General features: G+C 33.5%; 1 protein-coding gene across 3 annotated transcripts in view; it reads left to right on the top strand.

Annotated features, from left to right (window-relative positions):
• ODR4 (odr-4 GPCR localization factor homolog) overlaps positions 1-23,779 on the top strand; it is a 40,441-nt gene that overhangs the window by 4,158 nt on the left and 12,504 nt on the right. The window contains exons 3-12 of one of the 3 annotated variants that reach the window (XM_030873028.3): positions 1,167-1,301; positions 4,896-4,991; positions 7,562-7,692; positions 8,718-8,754; positions 9,664-9,804; positions 10,818-10,913; positions 11,752-11,820; positions 15,568-15,696; positions 16,403-16,493; positions 23,482-23,667. In XM_030873028.3, the coding sequence (XP_030728888.1) occupies positions 1,167-1,301; positions 4,896-4,991; positions 7,562-7,692; positions 8,718-8,754; positions 9,664-9,804; positions 10,818-10,913; positions 11,752-11,820; positions 15,568-15,696; positions 16,403-16,493; positions 23,482-23,667 (1,111 nt within the window). The remainder of the gene's footprint in view (positions 1-1,166; positions 1,302-4,895; positions 4,992-7,561; positions 7,693-8,717; positions 8,755-9,663; positions 9,805-10,817; positions 10,914-11,751; positions 11,821-15,567; positions 15,697-16,402; positions 16,494-23,481; positions 23,668-23,779) is intronic. The other 2 variants (XM_030873029.3, XM_060295359.2) reach the window with 2 other exon arrangements.

The following is a 23,779-nucleotide window of genomic DNA, read 5'->3' as shown; positions in this document are numbered from 1 at the left end:
GACCCTGCACTGTTCACCCAGGTAATACCACCCTCTGAGGCTTCTCATTAGACAGCCAGACGACCTCTCCTGGCAACGATCTGAACTTCTTTTAGATTCAGGTTACTTAACATCTAGTATGGGGTTCTTTTTGCTAGGAACAGAAGTGATCAGTAAAGGTGAAAGGTCAGGGAGAAATACCCTCTTCCAAACTTGCCTTACAGCACATAGGCTGTTTCTAGAGCTCAGCAAAACTACCATCTTACGTATAAGTCTCCCACAATTTAGGGAGAATTCCAATCTCTCTTCATGCTGCCTTTTCATTCCTTTCAGTATTCTACATGCTTCTTCTTTCTCTTTATTCCAGGATTCATCACTTTTCTTGCCTTCCCCTCAAGCTTTCAGGCTTGCCTCTCTCCTACTCCTAGGGTCAGTTTCTTTTTCTTTTCAAAATCATAGATTTTATGAAAAGAAAGAGCTTTCTTAATCAGCACCTACCTTTTCCTTTTGTGCACTTCAGTGTAACTTTCTGGAAATAACTTTTATTGAAATAATTTCTCTTCCTTTATTTTCCGTTCCAGGATGACACTAGCGATTAGAATTTCAGGTCATGTGTGAGGATAACATCATGCTAACTTGTATTTTTACTCTTTCTTTATAGGAAATTTTCACTGTAATGAGACTGAGCTATTAAATTTTCCCTAAATTTATCTTTAGGTTTCCCACTTCTGGTTAGCATTTAATTGCTATTAAAACGGAGGAACATAAATCTAATATCACTTCACCTTTGTTTCTCTGTGGACACACATGAACAAGTTCCCCACTATCATTGTTTTTATGAAAGTAAGATGCACAAGGTCATTTGTTGCTTTATTTTATTGGGTTTTTATATTTGTTGAACTGTCTAATCTGTTCCAGTAAGCCATTTTTAAGGACCACTGCATGATTCACATTCAGGTTGCCCAAACAAATAAGGAGCTGGTATTAAATATATTAAAAGATAAATAACATGTGAGGAAAATGTTGTAAAGCTATCCATGAAAATCGTTTTCTCTGTAGATTCTGGTATAATACAGGTATTAACAATTTAAGCTGCTATAAATATTGCTCAGTTTTTGCACGTCATAAGGGCTTTGGATTCCTCAGTCAGTTATCACCCTAATAAGCTTTTCTAATTTGTTTTTAAGTGTTCTTCACAAAAGGATTACGTGATTCTTGCCACTAGAACGCCACCCAAAGAGGAACAAGATGAGAGCTCCAAACATTCCAAAGCTAAGTTGGATAACTTGGATGAAGAATGGGCCACAGAACATGCCAACCAGGTCATCACGTTTGTTTCTTTATATAGTTAAGTTTGTGTTTATTGACTAACAAAATAAAAGTACCTTATCCTCAGGTTACTAGACTAGGATTTCAGAGTACTCATTCTTAAGTTTTCAAAACTTGGGTAGTATGTCAAAAATAGAAGTATTTTCTGCTCTGTTTCCTCCATGATTATATTTTTTATTTATTGATTACTTGCATCTAGTTTTTAAAAAAGTATTTTCTTACTTGAAGTTAAGTAATCCACCCAAGATTAGTGTAATAGGTAGTGAAACTGGGATTTGAACCCAGGTGGTGTGACTTGAAAGCCTTTGATCTTGTACACTATGCTTTTCTATTGTTAACTTTTATCTGTTGTGTTTTTTAACCTATATCCTGTTATTGGTCATTTACCTTATTTCCAGTTTTTCCTTATTTTAAAATAATACTAGTTATTGGTAACATTGTTGCTGGTCAGAATTATTTTAAAGACTTAAACCAGGTACTGAGGAAATAAAATGATGGTTAAATTTTTCTTTAATGTCCTTAGAATTTATATTTTAAGCAAAGTGAAAGACATTATTACCAAAACAAATTGTAAGAGAAGTGAATAAAAATAGGACAGTACTATAGGAATATAGAGTGGGGAATGATTAAATATCTGTCAAAGGTTGGATTCAAACAGCTTCACAGAAGGCTCTGAACTTGAAAGATGAATAGGACTTTGCTAGTAGAAGTCAGGGAGCACATTGAATGCAAAAAGGACAGTGGATAAATGACCCAACGGCATGAAATTTAAAGGTATGTTAGAATAGCACGAAATTGGGTGTAATTGAAGCATGGTGTATATAAAAGAATGCTTTTAGACATAAGGCTGTATGGGGCCAGTTTATGGATGGTTTTGAAGTGTCATTCTAGGAAGGAAGGAGTTCTTTTGGAGCCAGTAGCTCTATGGTAGACTTTCAGAGCTCCCTATATTGAGAAGGATTGAGAAATAATCCTGCCAATAATTGAGAAAGTAATTGCAGTGCCCTGGTACAGTGTAAATGGAGAGTAGAGGGATTGGAGAGAGAGAGAGCAGAAAATATAGTTACAGTAATAGTTCAAAAAAAGGTGACATGAGCTAGTGACTAGACTGCAAGCTTCCTGAGGATGGGGTCACGTCTTTTTTGTTCATGGCCGTATCCTTAGTGCCAGGCATAGTGTTCCCATGGTTTATGTGAGAACTCCAAAATGTTGGATAAGTGAATGGATAAATAAGCAAACTAAAGCAGTGGGCTAAAACTTCATTGCCAAAACATTTCAGAGAAAGAGCTAGTATTAAGATGATTCAGTGACCAAGTAGATTGGCAGTAAAAAGAGATTGTGAGAGAGTTGCTAAAGATTATTGAGATTTTTTTTTAGCCTGGGTCTAGGAAGATGGCGTTGCCATTACATGAAGAGGAAACAGATTTGGGGTGAGTCAGAGAGAATGATGAGTAAATTCACTTAAAAGTAGTTATTGAATGGATTATATCATCCAATAAAGTATGTTAAAGTAAGGTAAAAATAAAATTATTTCCTTCTCCAATTATCTTTAAATCTTCAAACACACACACATGTTTATCTGCATTTGTGATGGGGGGGTAGTATGTAGTTATATTTTTGAAAAATGCAATAAATATTTAATACCATCTTCTAATGAAATATTAAATATTTTAAACTTATATTTCCAATGGTTTGTAAATAACTTTCTACTCTAATTTTGCTTTTGGCCTTCTGTAAAATTACATACCTGTATCTATATCTATGTCTAGTCTATATACATCTAAACACACAAACATAAAATTTATGTAGTAAAACAGATAAACTTTTTATCCCCAGCAAGAAATGGTTAATTTTATTTGTTGATGATTTTCAAAAGATGTGCAAGTTCCCCATGCTAAGTATGAAAACTTTATTCCTTATTTATGTATGTCAAGCTTGTGTCACTGTAGTAAACAGAATTTATGAAATCAGAGGGAACCACCAGCAGACATAATGCAAATATATTAGGGGTTAGACTATGGTATCTAATTTTCTGAAGACTTAACTTTGTGATCAGTTTGCTCATACATTAAATACATAAAAGGTAACCAGAGCACTAAGAGTATAGATGGTAGAAAGGAATACATGTGGCACTAAGAACTAGCCACAATGATGTGGAAGGAAAATCACAGATATTATGCAGGACAAACTGGTAGGATGTGTCAAAATCCTTAAACATATGTATGACCCTTTAACCTAGTTATCCACCTCAGGAGATTTATTATAAGCAAATAATCCTGTGAACACAGAAACTTGCTAGGATTTTTAACCAATATTATTTTAAGGTACAGAAAAATTGGAAATAATATAAATGCCCAATATCAATAAGAAGGTTTTAAAAATTGAGGTAAAGCTAAACAACAGGAAACAATGGAGTTTCAAGTTGGACCCCCTCTGCTCAAATCACAGACTCTGCTGAATATTATAGGGATACAAAGGTAGTTGAGAATTAACTTCTTCCATTAAGGAGCTCCCAGATCAACTAGTAAGGTTCAGACATAACCATAGTACAGGTTCATGTGATAAGCTCCATGGGAAAACTACACTGAGGTCCTGCAGGAATTTGGAGATCAAAGGATCAGGGAAGGCAGCTTCCTCAAGCTGACTTCGAGGTATTCAGTAGAGTTCAGACATGTAGACGTGTAAGAGAAAGTCTTTTCAGGCTGAGTGAGCAGCCTGAGTAAAGGTATAGAGTTAGAAAGCGTAACTATATATGTGGAGAACAGTGAGAAGTTTGTGATTGATGCTTGAATGTTTCATGGGAAGTAGTATCAAATGAGGCTCTGAATATCAGATCAGCCAGATTTTAGAGAGTCTGCAATACCAGTCTAAGGTAAAAATTTGTATTTTATTTAGCTGATAGTGGAAGCCCTTGAAAAATTTAGGAGGTATTTTAGTTTTCAATCTTAGGAGAAAGGAGTTTATTTATTGATGTAGCTAAAGAGTGTCATTATTAAATGGTTTTATTTATAAAGTAGTTTTAAGGTAAAAAGTTAAGGACACTCTAGGAAGATTGTGTGCATAATAACACCCCATTCATCTTGGTTTTCATCCATTTTGGCTGCGTTGGGTCTTTGTTGCTGCGTGCGGGCTTTCTCTAGTTGCGGTGAGCGGGGGCTACACTTCGTTGTGGTGCGCAGGCTTCTCATTGCGGTGGCTTCTCTTGTTGTGGAGCACAGGCTCTAGGCGCGTGGGCTTCAGTAGTTGTGGCACGTGGGCTCAGTAGTTGTGGCTTGTAGGCTCTAGAGCGCAGGCTCAGTAGTCGTGGTGCACAGGCTTAGTAGCCCCATGGCATGTGGGATCTTCCCAGACCAGGGCTCGAACCCATGTCCCCTGAATTGGCAGGCAGATTCTTAACCACTGTGCCACCGGGGAAGTCCCCATTTCTCAATATTTTAACTATTTTTTTCAAAGCCCCTACCTCAATGCTTTGCATATAGTTGGTACTAGGTAGGCATTTGCTGATTTAATATTTAACTTCTCAAATACAAAAGATTGCATATAATGTCAAATGCTTTTGTTAGCTAATACTATATTTCTGTTTACAGGTATCCAGAATGCTACCAGGGGGACTTTTAGTTCTTGGAGTATTTATTATTACAACTTTAGAAATGGGAAATGAATTTCAAAATACCCTACATAGAGTAAGTCTGAAATATCAAAAATTCTTAAAGTTATATCTTAATTGATTATACTTGTATACAGTGATCCTAGTCATATTTAGATTAATTCTCTATGCTGGGATTATGTTGAAACAGCTTTTTCCACCCAATTGCTTGGTATCTTGAGTGTAATACATGTCAGTATTTATATTTTCAACAAATGCTACATATTTTTAAAATAGTTGTTATTTTAAAGATAACTTTTTACTATTGTGAAACAAGTTATAATGGTTTAACAATTTTTCTTGTGCCGTAGCAGTATTCTGCTAGACCTTCCATTTAGTTCCAAGTGATTGCTGTAATGTGAAATTTATAGGTTTTGCAATTCTTCATCTCTTCAATTCTCTCAGGATCCTGAAAGTAAGACATAAAATAACAACAGTCAGATACTTATTCTTTATTTCTGGACTGAGTATCTATTATGAATCCCCTGCTTTTTGTTTAATTCCTATGTCAATCATTTGGGTAACATGGTTTACAAGTAAATGTGAGGGTCCACAAGCTGTTTCCCCTTAAGCCCAGACCTAAAGCAAACTCTGTGCAGCCAGTTTTCATCTCTTTTAGTACTCAAGATCCAAATAAGCCTTCAAAAGTTATTTTCCACCCCAAGAGAGAAGGAGACCTCATTATCTTGAGAAGTGCAAAACCCCACAGAATCCTTCCAAACCTTTTTCTAGTAAAAAGTGTACAGCTAAGAATCCAGGTGCTACAGATTCTTCCAGTTTTGTAACATTCTCTCCCATCAAATATCCCACCTTCAAATCTTTGATATTTGTACTTATGGGGGTAAAGGAAGAAAATGGTGATAATCCCTCCCCTGGCAAGTTATTCAACCTTCTGCCATTTTTACCGTTTTAAATAAATGTACCTCTTTTACAATCATTCATCCTATTTGGCATTTTGAAATGTAATCTATATCCATGTGTATTTAATAGCATTGGCTGTGCATCCTCTTGTGGTTGGGTTGAATGTGGGCTCAGTGCTAGAGAGATACAGTAGATCCTCCTTCCTCTTGCTTTTTGTATCTCTTTTGTTTCTAAGAAGCATGTAAGATTTTAGAAAGGCCCTATTTCAGAAATTGTAGCATTTTAATTATCTAACTTTGTTTCCATTGACCTGCATTGAGGGACAATATATGAAGTAACCTTAAAAAACTCGTCACTGTCTCCCATAAGGTCATTGCTAAGAACTTTGTTATATTACATAATATTGTCTTTAAAGAAATTTCTTTTGATATCATTATTAAGAAAGTTACGCCTCCATCTCCGGGCTATTGTAAATAGAGCTGCAATGAACATTTTGGTACATGACTCTCTTTGAATTATGGTTTTCTCAGGGTATATGCCCAGTAGTGGGATTGCTGGGTCTAAGTGTCCATCATAGGATGAATGGATAAAGAAGATGTGGCACATATATACAATGGAATATTACTCAGCCATAAAAAGAAACCAAATTGAGCTATTTGTAATGAGGTGGGTGGACCTAGAGTCTGTCATACAGAGTGAAGTTAGTCAGAAAGAGAAAGACAAATACCATATGCTAACACATATATATTGGAATTTAAGAAAAAAAAATGTCATGAAGAACCTATGGGTAAGACAGGAATAAAGACACAGACCTACTAGAGAATGGACTTGAGGATATGAGGAGGGGGAAGGGTAAGCTGGGACAAAGCGAGAGAGTGGCATGGACATATATACACTACCAAACGTAAAATAGATAGCTAGTGGGAAGCAGCTGCATAGCACAGGGAGATCAGCTCGGTGCTTTGTGACCACCTAGAGGGGTGGGATAGGGAGGGTGGGAGGGAGGGAGATGCAAGAGGGAAGAGATATGGGGACATATGTATATGTATAACTGATTCACTTTGTTATAAAGCAGAAACTAACACACCATTGTAAAGCAATTATACTCCAATAAAGATGTAAAAAAAAAAAAAGAAAGTTATGCCTCTTCTGATCAATTGTTTAGCTTATGGACTGTGCGAATTAGGGAACTGATTGGGTTTCTCTGTGCACATTATTTTTAGAAAGCCTAGAGCCAAATTTATGAACCCTCTCCCCATATCAAGTATGCATTTTTATAATTCTTACATGTGGCATAGATTTTTGTCACTATTTCTGATTTTTTTCACTTAGAATTTATGTTATTACTATATTTTATGTGCCCTTATGTATTATTACCTTACATCTTTTGTGACATTTAAATAAGAAATGCCAAATGGGTGACACGCTCCATTTTTATAGGTTAAAAATCACTTGTCACTTCTCATTCTAATTAAAGTCTTTATTCTGTACTCACTTAAATGTTAGTTGCCCAAAATCATGTTCAGTTGATCATTAATGACAGTGAATTATATTTTTTTATTTAACACCTAATTTTTTTATATCCCTAAAAATGGAATCTAAATGGTTAATAATCAGTTTCACTCTTTCTTTTGAGAAAAAGGAAATTTAATTATAGCATCATGGAATTTTAAAGCTAGATGAGTGCTTAAGGATATTATAATTGTCTTTTTCTGCACTCTCTTTCTTATTTTATTTTGCGTTCAGTTGATGTGTTTTCCTCTTTTTCAGCTAGTATTTGCTGTGGAAAAATCTATGAATAAAAAGAGACTGTGGAATTTCACAGACGAGGAAGTCTCAGAACGAGTGACACTTCACTTTTGCTCTTCTACAAAAAAGTATCTTTTATTTAGGTGTTTATGTTCTAAAGTATATGATACCAAAATAATGTTCCTGCAGGTTTTTTCCCCAAACACTTATTTAAGTCATCATTTAAAAAATAGGCTTACTTTGTACGTTTTCCTGTAAATAACACATAATTCGGACTGCCAATAATAATGGTAATAATGGTTGTTAATCATGTATCAGGGTTGTAAAGAGTTTGAGAGAGGTGGCAAGGACTGGGTATTCTGAACTCTTTACCAGCTCTCCACCCCTGTACATTAAAATATACTAGGGCCCCTACAGAAAGGTACAGCTTAGGCAAAGTAATGCTTTTATTTTGTTTACCTCCAGTTCCTATAGATAAAATGTTCAATGCAAAGCACAGGTGCACTGAGCTGGCAATTTTTATATCTTTGGCCAAGATCAAGTGACACTAAAAGCCAATTATAGGGCCTTCTTAGGTTCTTTCCTCTACATATTACCAGGGCAAGTACCTCCCAAGCATGAGGCAGCCTCACCAAGGGAGTGAAGCAATGCAAGGGCCCAATAAATTAGGACCTGCAAAAAGACAAAATTCAAAAAGTGATCATCCCTGTAGAAGGCGGGCTGTTAACTCCTTTGGTATTTAACTAGAAAGTTTCATGTACAGACCCTTTGACCCAATAAACATTCCCAGGCTTGACTTCATTCAGAACAGCACTCCTATTTGTTAAAAAGGGTCTGTATTTGAGGACAGTTTTGTAAGAGCTATCATTCTATTCATTGTGATTAGCAGGATTTATAAGCAGTAGGAAATAGTTTAAAGTACCACAAGTATTATAGTCAGAGGAATTTGTATATATGTAAGTATATGTATTTACACAAACATATACATACATATATATGTGTATACATATCTTTAAGTGTCATGCCATGAAGTGGTATGATTTTGTAAAAACTCTTGGATGCATATACTTTATTTTTTGATGGTTTATTTTCTTTTGATCATCAAGAATTGCTTTCTTATTTTTTTGGTTATTTCTATCCTTAATTAATAAAGAACATTTTGTCGAACTTATGATATCCATAATCCAAAGGTAAGAAAAACTGCTCTTTAAAGATTTTTCTGTGTTGCAAACTATTTTTAAATAAAATTCAATTTTTAGTTTTAATAATTTTCAGTGCTATCTCTTCCTATTAATGTCCACAACCACCTGTAGTTTTTTTTTTGAAATATGATTAATTTCACTACAGACAAGGACAATTTGTGTTTTTTTTTTATTGTTAAAATATTTTTGTTAAGCTCTCCCTACCTTGTTTATGTGTCTGGTATTATATTTGAGAGGCTAGCAGTAAAAGTGTCTAGGCTTGTGGGAGCCACAGTGCCCAGTAAACAGGCTGTCTGTACTCAGCAGGATCCAGACTAACATTTTGCCAAGGTGTCTAAAAAGCAATGTGAGGGACTTCCCTGGTGGTCCAGTGGTTAAGACTCTATGCTTCTACTGCAGGGGGGCACGGGTTTGTTCCCTGGTCAGGGAACTAAGATCCCACAGGCCATGCAGTGTGGCCAAAAAAAAAAAAAAAAAAGAAGCAGTGTGAAAAAGTAATGCAGTATTCTGTTAGCAAGGATAGAACAGAAAGGAAAATGTCTGGCACCTAGTATTTGCTCAGTGATTATTTACTCTCCATCAGAAGCTTCAGAATTGACACTGTTGAAGCTACATATGGGACCTACAGGACCAGAGGACTTGTCAGGATTTTAAGCAAGCCTTTCACTGGGCGAGGGAGTTGCCAAGATTGCCTGGGATGTGCTGAAGAATACTGAACTTTTAATGCATGCTTTATTTTTATTTAGTTCTAACCTATTACCCTTTGATGAAGGAATTTGGCCAAATATATTAGATAACAGCTTGTATAAGTTACTGGGTTGTATATTTTATGATGTTTTATTGCTCCGTGTGTTTTATGTAAATCACATATTTTATGTTTTTCCCCCTTTGCTAAAGAGTTCTGCAAAACCAGCAGATTGGAAGTATCAAAATGGACTATCAGCTTCATGGCTTTCTTTAGAGTGTACAGTATATATTAATATTCATGTCCCACTGTCTACTACTTCTGTCAGCTATACTCTGGAGAAAAATACAAAGGTATCAGGGTAAAATGAATTTTCTTTAGTGATTGTTGAATAGATGATCTGCCTTTATTCTGGTTGTCTATGCCATTCATTTTATAATCCTCAAAAATGCATTCTAATTATAATAATATTGTTATGGGTAACTAATTTGTTACTCTACCCAGATTAAAAAATTAGAGGTGGGACATTGTTATCATACTAATGTATTTAGCATAATAAGTGCTCCATAAATACTTGTTAATTAACATGTAATTATGTACATTGTAAAATATAATTATGTAGGAAGATGTACTGTTTGGTCTTTTTGCTTTCTCTTCATCTTTAGTTTTTTTAAAAATTTATTTCATTGAAATATAGTTGATTTACAATGTTGTGTTAATTTCTCCTGTACAGCAAAGTGATTCATATATTCTTTTTCATATTCTTTTTGATTATGGGTTATCACAAGTTATTGAATATAGATTGACAGTTTGGGATTAGCAGATGCATACTGTTATATATAGAATGGATAAACAACAAGGTCCTACTGTATAGCACAGGGAACTATCTTCATCTTTAGTTTTGTTTTCCATCTTCCAGTTCTTTTTTGTATTTCTGTACCATTCTTTTGTTCATAACTTATTTCTCTTATTTTTTCCTATTGAAAGAGGTAAATGGAACTTGCTTATTTTTTCCTCTTTAATACTGCTTTATATATTTGTTTGAGGCTCTTTCTCTTTTCTCACTTTTTTTAAGATAACAGGAATTATTGAATTTTATTTGACTGTGGTTATTAAGTCTCCTAGGTCTGTGACATAAATGTTAGTTTGGGAAAAAGATTAGAAAAACTATTATTAAATATGGGTGAAGTGCCAAAAATTGGGGATATACTTTTTTGTTGTTTATGATATTGAATTTAAATGCCATATTGCTGATACTTAGGGATTTTTAATATTTCAGTATACTAGGTAGAAAAAAGTCGACTCGAGGGAGTTTAATTGAGATGGCATTATATTTGAATGATATCCATGTTGTGTTTCTTTTAAGAATGGACTTATACACTGGGCCAAGCAAATAGAAAATAGTATTTATTTGATTAATGGACAAGTTAAAGATGAAGATTGTGACCTATTAGAAGGACAGGTGAGTTAAGAGAAAATCATCTTACTTATGAAATTATTTGTGCTTAAGGAAAAATAAAAGATGACTTATCTTTAGTTCTTTAGGCCTTGCCTTCATGAAAACAATTCATCTACTTTTTATTTCTAAGGTCTTTTAAACTAAAGTGCAAATGTTTTTCTCAGAAAATGATAGGAGATTATTTCTGAAATCATAGGAATTTTGAAACCTAAAGGAGAGAGTGTCATCTAAATAACATCTAATTTCTACAATGTAAACTGCTTGCTTAAAACTAAAGTCATGTTCTGCCCTGATAACAGTTTAAAAACTAAGTTTGACCATTTTATAGGAGGGGTCTGTATGGGCTTCTAAAATATCTTTGATTTGAAGAGGAACTTTGGTGATCTCTCCCTTTAGAGCAGGGATCAGTGAACTTAATGTAAAAAACCAAATAGTAAATATAGGCTTTGCAGGCCATGTGTTCTCTCTTACAACTGTTCAGCTCTGCTGTTGTAGCATGAAAGCAGCCATAGACAATATGTAAATGACTGATCCTGGTTGTGTTCCAGTAAAACCTTATTTACGAAGACTGGTGGCAGTCTGGATTTGACCCATAGGCCATAGTTTGCCAATCCTTGCTTTAGAGGAATAAAAGTAGGAGATTAATGGTTTTTAAGAGTGCACGTTGATTGATGTAGACGACACAAAGTTACACATCTATAGAAAAAGCTAAAATAAAACAAATAATAAGACCTTTTTTCCCTCTGAGTTACTTAGTGTATGTTGGATAGTCCCTAAATTGTCTTTTATGTTCCACTCCAATCTCAACAATCTAATTTTTTAAATTTTTGTGTTATTTCAGAAAAAATCTTCTAGAGGAAATACTCAAGCAATTAATCATTCTTTTGATGTCAGAGTGCTAACACAGTTGGTAAATATTTTAACATACTCCTTATCTAAAATTAAAATACAGTATTTCTTAGAATAAGCTTAATGAAATTGTTTCTGTTTTTATGGTGATTGTTAGAGGGTCAAAGAATTTTAGAGACGTAAAGGACTATAAAGAATGTTCAGTTCTAAGAAAGTTATTCCCAAGAAACATTTTAATAAAACCTATTTGGGTCTATTGCCTCAATCCTATTAAAATTTTAACATCAAGTAGATAGCAATTAGGAAAAAATGTATATATGTATACATACCCATATATATGTACACGCATATACATATATACATGTGTATGATATTTGGTGTTGTAAGTTTTATGAGCAAAGTTGCAATTCTTAACTTAAAAATAAAACGTGTGCACAGATGTGCCAAGAGTTGTTATATACCTAATTTGAAGCAGATTTATACCTCTGATTTGACAGAAGCCACACAGTATTGGCAAGGTTTATGTTTTTATATGGTTGTTTTAAATTACACATCTCTTTTCTGGAATTTAAAGTTACATAATTATTCCTAAAAGTATGCATACTTTTGATTTTAATCTTGCTGGACATTATCCTAGAGGCCAGATAGGGTATAAAGTACATCCATGTTTTTAGAAAACTTTTCATTTCAATATTATACTGAAGGGGCTTCCCTGGTGGCGCAGTGGTTGAGAGTCCGCCTGCCGATGCAGGGGACACGGGTTTGTGCCCCAGTCCAGGAAGGTCCCACATGCCGCAGAGCAGCTGGGCCCGTGAGCCATGGCCGCTGAGCCTGCACATCCGGAGCCTGTGCTCCGCAAAGGGAGAGGCCACAACAGTGAGAGGCCCGCGTACCGCAAAAAAAAAAAAAAAAAAATTACACTGAAAATGTTGAAACAGGGAAATACTACCAGGACTTATATATATTTTTACCTGAATAAAATAGACTCAAAAGCAGTTTGTCATATGAGGATGCTTTAATTTCTTCTTTTCCTTTTCTGTGTTCAGCAATACAACATTACTAAATTGTTGTTGGACTTATGCCACTAAACATTTCTCAATTTCTCTTCTCAGTATCTTAAAAGTACTTTTAGTCTTCAGTTTTCCTCCTCCTTTTTGATTTTAGAAGTGTTCTTTATTTTAAGGCTATTCCTCTACCTATATGCTTTTTACTAGTTATGCTTATGTGACCTCTCAGTTTATTAAACAATTCAGTTAAAATTATTTTGGTTATAAAATTGCAGTTAGAAGATGTGTAGAGGATGGGAATATAGAGAGAAGAGTAGAAGATAATATCATGAGATAATTTATTATAATTAATAGTATATGGTATCATATATTTTTGTCAATAATTCCACTGGTCAGCCAGCTGGAAACTTTAAAATGACCAATATATAATAAGTAGTCAATAAGCATTTGATACCACTTTCCTCCCAGTCACCCTTCATCAAGTCTTGTTGATTTTTTCTTTGCAGCATAGCACCTCTTTTATTTTCCTTGTAGTCCCAGTGCCATTAGCCTTACAACATAATTATTTTACCTAGTTTATCACAAGTAACTCTTAACTAGTCTCTCTCCATCTATTCATTCTTATCCAAAGTGATTCATTCTCCGAAATCTTGATACCTTTGTTTGTATATCTCTTGGAATATCTTCCGTATTTCTGATCTATCCTGCATATTACCTCAGATTATCCTTTCTGAATCACAGTTTGCATTCATTCACTGTTCATTTACTTATTAGTTTTTTTTTTCAGTTAGTATTTATTGTGTGTAAGGGTTAGACACTGATTGTGTTACTTTGCTTGATTAAAATTCCTTAATTGCTCTATATTGACTAGTTAGAAAAGTCTAATTTAAGGCTTTTCAGGGCCTCAACATGCCTTTTTGTTATTTTCTAACTTACTGTTCTAGAGGTATGCTTTCTATGCCTTCAAAGTTCTGTGTGTTTCCCAAGCCGTCTGTCTTACCAGTGCCATTTTTTTCCCTTCTCATCCAGACTGTCAAACTCCTATTCTGTACATGAAGATCTAGCCCAAATGTTACCATTTTGGTAAGGTTTCATTTGGTCTCCATAACCAGAGGGATCTTTCCTTTTCCAAAATATCATGTCAGCATCACAGAAGTTCCTCCACTTATGAATAGGTTAGATTCCCAAAGTAGCTAGTTTGTTCCTAAGTCCAAAGAAACCAAGGCGAGTTGACCTGTATAGAGCCCAGATACATTTCCACTGAAAAGGAGTGAAGCAGTCCTTTTATTCTTTAAAAAGTCTTCTCCTTGGTGTGTGTGTGTGTGTGTGTGTGTGTGTGTGTGTGTGTGTGTGTGTGTGTAGTCTTTTATATATATAGTCTAGTCCATTTGGAAAATAATGTTCTAATTTATGCATATATAATATATATGCTATAAATGTGTTATATAATATGTATTGTAAGTTAGATATTAAGTATGTAAAATAGAGCATTATTTTTCTATAGTAAAGTTCTGTTTAGTGGATGAGAGAAGCCCATTACTCCTCCTCCACTCCACTTATTGATATATCAGTGATCTCTACAAGTATCATAAGAGGCTTATTCCAAATAGAGTATCAGCATCATCACCCTTTTGCTTGGTTTGATGATTGACATTTTTGCATGGACCTGGAATCTTCTGGACTATTTATTTGGTCTGTGACAAATTTTTTACCAAGACCTTGACTGTGTTTAAGTTTAAATTCTTAAAAAAAATTTAGCCTTTGCCTGAATTACATTAGACGTTGACTATTCATGCTCTTTCAGTGGCTGCATATTCAAGTCTTTTGATTCACCATTTGTCCTCATCACTTCCTGACTGTTTCTTAGTGCCTAGGCACATGGTTAGTTAGCACTGGTCACAAGTTGTATGATTTGTTTCTGTTCTTCAGAATTGACCCTATTGTTGAATATTTATTTCAGGTACACTTAGAACATATATTTTTACCATGTCCATTTTTTTTTTAATCATAATTTTCGGTACCAGTGTGATTTTATGGGCCTCTAGTAGTACTTTCAAAGTTTCGATCCTCTCCTTGTTTTGGCACTTATTGAAATGATAAGGTTAAAAATGTCTGTGAAAAAGCTCAAAACCAAGCATAAACTAACCCTACTTAGATTAAATAAGAATGGGTCTGTGAGGTGAAAATGACAATCACTGGTATCATTTTCTGGTGACGGGCATAGTTGACTTGCTTTTTTTTTGCTGTGAAGCCTATAGCATTACTTTCAGTCTATAAAAGTTATGAGTTAAAAATGTATAAATAAATGTCTATATGTTGCTTGTAATTTTATCATATTTATCACATCCTGCTTTGTATTCCAGTTATTTTTGTGCAAGTCTTGCATAGTGTACCTTCTCTTACTAGATCATATCTTCTTTTTACATCTTTTCATCTTAATAGTTCTTACTAGATCATATCTTCTTTTTACATCTTTTCATCTTAATAGTACTTACCTGAGTAATCTGCAAATAATGTATGTTTAATGAATATTGGTACTTTAGATGGTTATATTAGTAAGAAAAAAATTAGATGTTGTGTATTTAATTTCAGAGTATGTTCAAAATACTCAGAAAATAACATGTAACTTATAAGGAGAAATATGAAGGCCTTTTAAAAATTTATGGGGAATATTTTCAGACACGTGGTTCAGTTAAAAATTCCTTCTTGCTTCATGAAATGACTCACATATATAATGTTTAAATGTTTCACATAATTAATAGTCATTGGCTATTAGAATCTAAACAGATTTTGTCTTTCAGCTTCTGAATTCAGACCACAGATCCACAGCCACAGTCCAGATCTGCAGTGGCTCTGTAAACCTTAAGGGTGCTGTGAAATGCAGAGCTTATATTCATAGCAATAAACCCAAGGTTAAAGATGCTGTACAGGTAAAAAAAAAAAAAAAAGGAATAACTGGTATATGAAAAACAGAAGCATGTTAATATAATTATTCAAAAATCTTAAAATTTTACCTTTTTTCAATCTCAAATTTCATCATTATTCATTTGATTTTAACTGATAAAAGTCCAGTCTGTTGGGCAGTCCAAATGTACCAGGTAATTGGTCCCAAGATTTTCATATGTAGAATGTCTATTTTTATACCTTTTTGAAGTGATAATTATACAAGTGTATTAAGTGTTCCACAGTTGTAACATATTAGTATATTTGAAATCATTTCTTCTGAGGGAAATTGAACTTTTTAAATAACAGGAAAAGTACACCTACAAAGAATTATTAGGTATTGTTCTGTAATCAATATAATTTAGAAATTTAAAAAATGATGACTGGCACTTTTGTCATAGTTATGCATTTTCTAATTTGGACCACTAGCATTATTTGTTCAGATGCAAAAGTTTGTTCATTTATTTGGTTTAAATTTACTGTTTAGATGAAGTCTGGGTAAATTTGCTGTTAAACTATTAATGTATAGATAAGCCTGTTACATAAATGGACAAATGGAATGACGTACTAGTTATTTTAGTGGACATGATTATACAGGGAAGTCATTTATGTGGCAGGTTTTGGTAATAAAATAATGCAGATTTAAAGAAATGGATTTTATTTCTTATTGTGGTTTGTTTTGGTTTTCCATAGGCCATGAAAAGAGATATATTGAATACAGTTGCTGATCGTTGTGAAATACTATTTGAGGATCTGCTTTTGAATGAAATTCCAGAAAAAAAAGTTATGAGTATAATATTAAGTACTTTTTTTGCATGTGTTCAATTGATATATTAAGATGTCAAGATATAATAGATAATTTTATCTTTTTAACTGCATATATCTTTTTAAAAACAATATGTAATCATTTACTTTTCTTATTGAATGAAAATTTTCAGTTGCCACCTAAAAACAAGTTGTTGAACACCTTGTAATAGTAAATCTGTCAACATTTAATAATTTCAGGGAAGATTTAAAAAGAAAAATTCTGTGTGAATTTTTGCCAGAATAGATAAGCTGTGTTACCATTTTTTTTTTAGTTATTTCTGAGATATACATTTTAAAGAAATAACTAGAATTATGGCTCATAACATTATACCAGAACATATAAGATTTTTAGAAATTGCATGTAATGTCTGAAACATTTATATTAACATATTTCCATACAAATAACCCAAAGAAAGTTTAGTAGTAGTTGTTTTTTTGTTTGTTTGTTTGTTTTTTTATACTGCAGGTTCTTATTAGTCATCAATTTTATACACATCAGTGTATACATGTCAATCCCAATCACCCAATTCAGCACACCACCATCCCCACCCCCACCGCGGTTTTCCCCCCTTGGTGTCCATACGTTTGTTCTCTATGTCTGTGTCTCAACTTCTGCCCTGCAAACCGGTTCATCTCTACCATTTTTCTAGGTTCCACATACATGTGTTAATATACGATATTTGTTTTTCTCTTTCTTACTTTCTTCACTCTGTATGACAGACACTAGATCCATCCACGTCTCAACAATGACTCAATTTCGTTCCTTTTTATGGCTGCGTAATATTCCATTGTATATATGTACCACAACTTCTTTATCCATTCGTCTGTCGATGGGCATTTAGGTTGCTTCTGTGACCTGGCTATTGTAAATAGTGCTGCAGTGAATATTGGGGTGCATGTGTCTTTTTGAATTACGGTTTTCTCTGGGTATATGCCCAGTAGTGGGATTGCTGGATCATATGGTAATTCTATTTTTAGTTTTTTAAGGAACCTCCATACTGTTCTCCGTAGTGGGTGTATCAATTTACATTCCCACTAGCAGTGCAAGAGGGTTCCCTCTTCTCCACACCCTCTCCAGCATTTGTTGTTTGTAGATTTTCTGATGAAGCCCATTCTGAGCGGTGTGAGGTGGTACCTCATTGTAGTTTTGATTTGCATTTCTCTGATAATTAGTGATGTTGAGCAGCTTTTCATGTGCTTCTTGGCCATCTGTATGTCTTCTTTGGAGAAATGTCTATTTAGGTCTTCTGCCCATTTTTGGATTGGGTTGTTTGTTTCTTCAATATTGAGCTGCATGAGCTGTTTATATATTTTGGAGATTAATCCTTTGTCCGTTGATTCATTTGTGAATATTTTATCCCATTCTGAGGGTTGTCTTTTCATCTTGTTTATTGGTTTCCTTTGCTGTGCAAAAGCTTTTAAGGTTCATTAGGTGTCATTTGTTTATTTTTGTTTTTATTTCCATTACTCTAGGAGGTGGATCACAAAAGATCTTGCTGTGATTTATGTCAAAGAGTGTTCTTCCTATATTTTCCTCTAAGAGTTTTATAGTGTCCAGTCTTACATTTAGGTCTTGAATCCATTTTGAGTTTATTTTTGTGTATGGTATTAGGGAGTGTTCTAATTTCATTCTTTTACATGTAGCTGTCCAGTTTTCCCACCACCACTTATGGAAGAGACTGTGTGTGTTACCATTTTAAAGCCATTAATTTATTAGTGTTGACCATTATGTATAACAGAGTCTTTAATAGGTGTATATGCAATTGATCTTTCTTTTTCTTTCCAATTTATTTTTTTTGTGTGTGTACTAGTTTATATACTTCTCATCTATTCTCTAACAGACTTTACTAGATTTTAAAAAGGCTGGGTCATGGTGTCTTAACCTTTTATAACTATTCCATCTTTTGAGAAACATGAACAGTTTATACCTTTTCAGTAATTTGTATTAGAAAAATTTTATTTTACTCAAAAAGAAAATATAATATTGAGTATGCTTTTTGAAGCTACACATTTATCTGCCTTTCTACTATTCAGGTGGATTTGCAATTCACGGTTGAATATGTACATAATTGAAACATACGTTATTAGCTTGTTAAGGGAATATGTTTATTTTTATAGGAGAAAAGCATAGCTCCTGTGCTAACTAACTTCTTTTAGTTATAATAGCCCGTATATCAGGTTTGGTGGACTGATTATAATCTTTTTTCTATTCCTAGTATGATAGATACCTGGAATTTCCAGGTTTAACATCTGTCCTTCATGTACTTCACAAATAACCCTGAAGTTATTATTAGTGGAATAACCCATCCACTAATAATGTATAGTTTTGCTGAGACATGAATTTGATTGAGATTGCAATCAAATTGTAGCAATTGGATTGAGAGTTTTGTTTTGTGAAGTATGTAAAACCTGGTCACTTAGCCACCCAGTTAGTCTAGCAGTGTCATCTCTGTGGCTTTGTTTTTGCTGCTTGACTTTGTGTGTGATAACTCTCATGGTATTAAACACTACTTCACTTTCTGAGTAACAGTATGTGTTACAACTGAACTGTGAATTTTAGGATTTTCTGGGACATGGGGATATATCCACCAATAATGCCAAAGATCTACCTTATCACACACATTAGTTAAATATTCCTTTTCATTACAAATGCTTCATAAAAAGGGTATCAAATGACTGCTCTAGTATTCTATTTAGTGAATTAGTATTTTGAAATTTTTACTGACGTCCAATCAGTAAAATTAATTACTTCTAATAACAGTTGTTTATATGTTAAATTTGATATATTAGAAGTTAATGTTATCATCTAATGTTACATTTTTACAAAATGAAAAAATATTTTCACTGATAATTGAGGGGCCTTTGAGCTTGTGGGAAGAGAGAATAGGCAGTGTAGTTTGGTGGAAACAGCAAAGACTGAAGTTCTTGGGTTCTGTGTCTACTCTAACACTACTGGAGTGACTTCAGGTGAATAATTTAGCCTGTCTAAGCATCCACTGTCTTATGTGAAAAACAGGGATTATAGTAGCTATTTTTCGAGCCTGTGAGATGAAAGAAGATGATGTTTTTAAAGTCCCTAATACAGGTTGGTAGGCCAAGCCCTCATCAAGTAGTAGTTACTATTAAGTTGGAGGTACTGAAGGAAGAGAATTACTTAACAACGGTTGTATTTAAACTTTCTTAACTTTAGGTTTTGTGGAATGTAGCCTTATATTTCAAAAATGAACCAAGTGTAAGTATACATTTTTTGAACTGTAGTAAGAGGGTAATTATTCCAGCAACATGTTAGTAGATCTTAAGATAGCAAGATTAAAAAATATATTGCAAGTATAATAATATGAACATGTAAATTTTGAAGTTGAGTATATATACACCCAATTGTTAGATCTTAAATTTAGTCCTCATTTTACTTAGCTTATCTTTCTTTTTTCTTTTCTTTTTTTTTTTAAAGGAAGAAATGAGTGTCTTTATTCTCAGGTGACATGATTGTGTACACACAAAATCCAAAAGAATCTTTAAAAATAAAACTACTAGAACTAATAAGTGAATTTACCAAGGTCCCAGAATACAAGGTCTATACATAACTCAATTATATTTCTCTATAGTAAGAAAAAACTGGAAAATTTTTAAAAATTAAATACCATTTATAATAGCATTCAAATAGCCATAAAATACTTAGAGATAAATCTAACAAAATATATATAAGATCTATGTACTGAAAACTATAAAACACTGTCAAGACAAATTAGAAAAGACCTAATGATTAGAGAAAGATGCCATGCTCATGGATTGGAAGACTCAATGTTATTAAGATGTCAACTTTTTCCAAATTGATCTATAGATTCAACATAATGCAGATCAAAATCCCAGCAGGACATTTTTTTTTTAATTCCCTGTTCATCATTTTATTGGAAGTCCTGGGTAGTGCAATAAGGAAACAAAATATATACAGATAGGGAAGGAAAAAATAAAACTTTTCAGATAACGTGATTGTCTATCTAGAAAAGTCACAAGAAATATACAAAAAACTCTTTAATAAGTGACCTAGCAAGATCACAGCGTACAAGGTAATATACAAAGGTCAGTGTTTTCCTATATATGTAAATGAACAATTGGAATTTGCAATGAAAAAATAACATATACAATACAATAGGACCCCGAAAATGAAACTTATGTATAAATATAATAAATATACATAGAAACTGTGTATGGAAAACTATAAAACTCTGATGTAAGAAATCAAAGATCTAAATGAATGGATAGATATTTCTTGTTCATGGATTGAAAGACCCAATATAGTTAAGATGTCAGTTCTTTCCTACTTGATCTATAGATTCAATGAAATTCCTATTGAAATCTCAGCAAGTTATTTTATGGATATCAACTAACTGATTCTAAAGTTTGTATGAACGGGCACAAGACCTAGAATAGCTAGCACAATATTATTTTTTTTTGAATTTTATTTATTTATTTTTTTATACAACAGGTCCTTATTAGTTATCGATTTTGTACATATTAATGTGTATATGTCAATCCCAATCTCCCAATTCATGCCACCACCACCACCCCTCCCCCACCATTTTCCCCCCTTGGTGTCCATACGTTCGTTCTCTACATCTGTGTCTCAATTTCTGCCCTGCAAACTGGTTCATCTGTACCATTTTTCTAGGTTCCACATGTATGTGTTAATATACGATATTTGTTTTGCTTATGCTTCTTATATACTGGTAAAATCTTGTAGGTTTGTAATATGGTAAAATCTAGAATGCATGCCATGAAATTAACCTGAACTAGAATATTTTTTGCATGCATAAGGAAGTCTGCAAAGGGCATACTAACATTACATTCTTAATCTTTAAAGTAAACATAGTTTTTTAATTCTGGCTATCCAGATGAAAGAACTTAATACTTCAGGTGACAGTAAAAAAATAATAATAATAAATAAAATATGAACTCCAGTCAGTCCTTTTACTTATTCTGGTCTTCCCCTTTTCTTTCCCTTAAGAAGTATTCCAGACTTTCTTCATTATTCTCTATCAGCCTGCATTCAGTCCTGCCCAACTTACTCTCAGTAGATGACATACTCATTGTGAAAACTGAGGTCATCAACTATGAAATTTCTTACCTTCTTCCATCCCTACATCCACATCCATCCATACTGCCTGTCCTCTCAGAACATTTATATTCCTCTTTGCCTGTAGTCATGGTTCCACTCTCTGGATCGCGCTTCTCATCCCTTCATGCAAATGTCTGTTTATCTTTTAAGAGTCAGCTCAGATATTGCCTATTCTACAAAATTTTCTGTAATGTTCCAGTATGAGTTAGGATTCTATACTTAACCAGCAAAATCTCAATTCTTATCATATTGGCTTAACTTTAAATTTTTTTCTCTGTTTTGAACTTATTTAAATAATTTTGAACAAAATACTCTGCTATGGGAATTCGCCTAAAGGATTCTTTTTTTGAGTACTTTTTAAGATGTATGTTTTTTTTTAAAGCTTTCCTCTCCCATTTTAAACCTCAGACCAGCTAAAAAACTTGGTCTTATTTAGATAATAAATGTTTAATTTAACTTTAACTTGAAAATTGTAAGCGCTTTTTTTTAATGAGTAATACAAGTTCATTGCAACCAATTCTTTAACATTTGATTTTATAAGCAAGCATATTTGTCTCTTTTTCAGGCAAACCTAGAATTAATGCAGTTTGAAATTGTTTTAAAATTTTGCATGCCAATTACACTTAGGCCACCTTTGAAAGTTTTGAACTTAACCTGTTTTAAGAAACTATGGCCCAAAATAAAATACTATATTCCTAATATCAACGTGTGGACAGTTTACATGCTATAAGACAAATTGCAGTAATATAATTTTACAGCTAGGAGGCAGTCTGGTCAAAGAGTAAAATTCTCCCAGTTCTCATTTGAAAACAATATATTAAGCAGAATCTGGCAGGAACACATATTTAAGTCATGGCATTTCCTATGACACTTAAGGCATTCTTCATTGTCATCTGTTTGCAGTTATATAAAGCTACCACTTGCTTCTTGATGAGGAAAGGTAGGTTACTGTTAAAGTGAGCCCTGGTTTTCTACTTGGTCTGTACATTGGCAGCTTTTTAAATCATATCCATTGCTGAAAAAAGTCATTCTTTACACAAAATCTCTATCTTTGTTGATACTTCATCAGAGTTATGGTTTTGAGCCAAACAATAATTATGTGTTTATGTTAGAAATTGAGCGAAATGTGTGTGTTGAAAGAAGAATGAAATATTCATTGTTTACTTAGGTCCAGATTATTTTTTCTAAAAATGATTTAAGGCTATTTACAAAAAGGCATTACAAGTTAAGAAGGTAAAGTAGGTATTAATAATGAGAACGAGGCAAAGGGAAAATGAAAAAGAAAGCAAGATGGAGTTGATGGTGAGATTAGTACAGAAAATGTGTATCTTAATGTCCTACACATGCTTGATTAGGGGGCTACATCATGTAAGATGAAGTCAGTGGTGAGATTAGTACAGAAATGAATGCTATCACAACCTATACACTTGATGTAGGTGAGCCGCTAATTTGGCTCTATAAGCTTGCATGAAAAAGGGAAAAATTGTTTAGAAAATTCAGTACTTGTAAGGTTAAAACAAAGAAAAACAACTCTGAGACAAAATTATCTCCTAGGTATTCCTTCATAGGACAGTGGATAATATAAGAATGTATAATCAACAATGTCTTCACATTGAAGGCAGTGGTGAGTTTATATTTCATGGGAGTATCATTTATGTCCCTTGCAGAGGCCTTAGGTATTGAGTTAAAGAATTCAGTAAGCAATTTTGTGCGAGATCAATTAGAAAATGAAAAGACCTTTTAAGGTTTTATTTATTTTGGCATATGCTTTCATGTACTTACACAATATTTATCACTGATACCAGTGACAGACCTGTCTAAATACTGATATTGTTTCTTCTCCTTTTAGATTCTGAAAAAGAGTTCCACATCCTCCCTCACCGAGTTTTTGTCCCCATTCCGGGATCCACTGTAATGTTATGTGATTATAAATTTGGTGATGAGTCAGCTGAAGAAATTAGAGACCATTTTATAGAGATGTTAGATCATATGATTCAAATAGAAGATTTGGAAATTGCAGAGGAAATAAACACAGGTAATTATATGAGGTTATTTAAGAACCAGAGTAGACTATAGCTGAGGTTACCTATGGGACATCTAGTTTAAGTATCATGTCTTTAGATTTTCTTAAAGCTAGTTCTCTTTGA

The sequence above is a fragment of the Globicephala melas genome, chromosome 1 (assembly GCF_963455315.2).
Source record: "Globicephala melas chromosome 1, mGloMel1.2, whole genome shotgun sequence".
Lineage (NCBI taxonomy): Eukaryota > Metazoa > Chordata > Mammalia > Artiodactyla > Delphinidae > Globicephala > Globicephala melas.
Note: the sequence above shows the minus strand (reverse complement) of the source record. Positions and strands in the feature narration are given on the sequence as shown.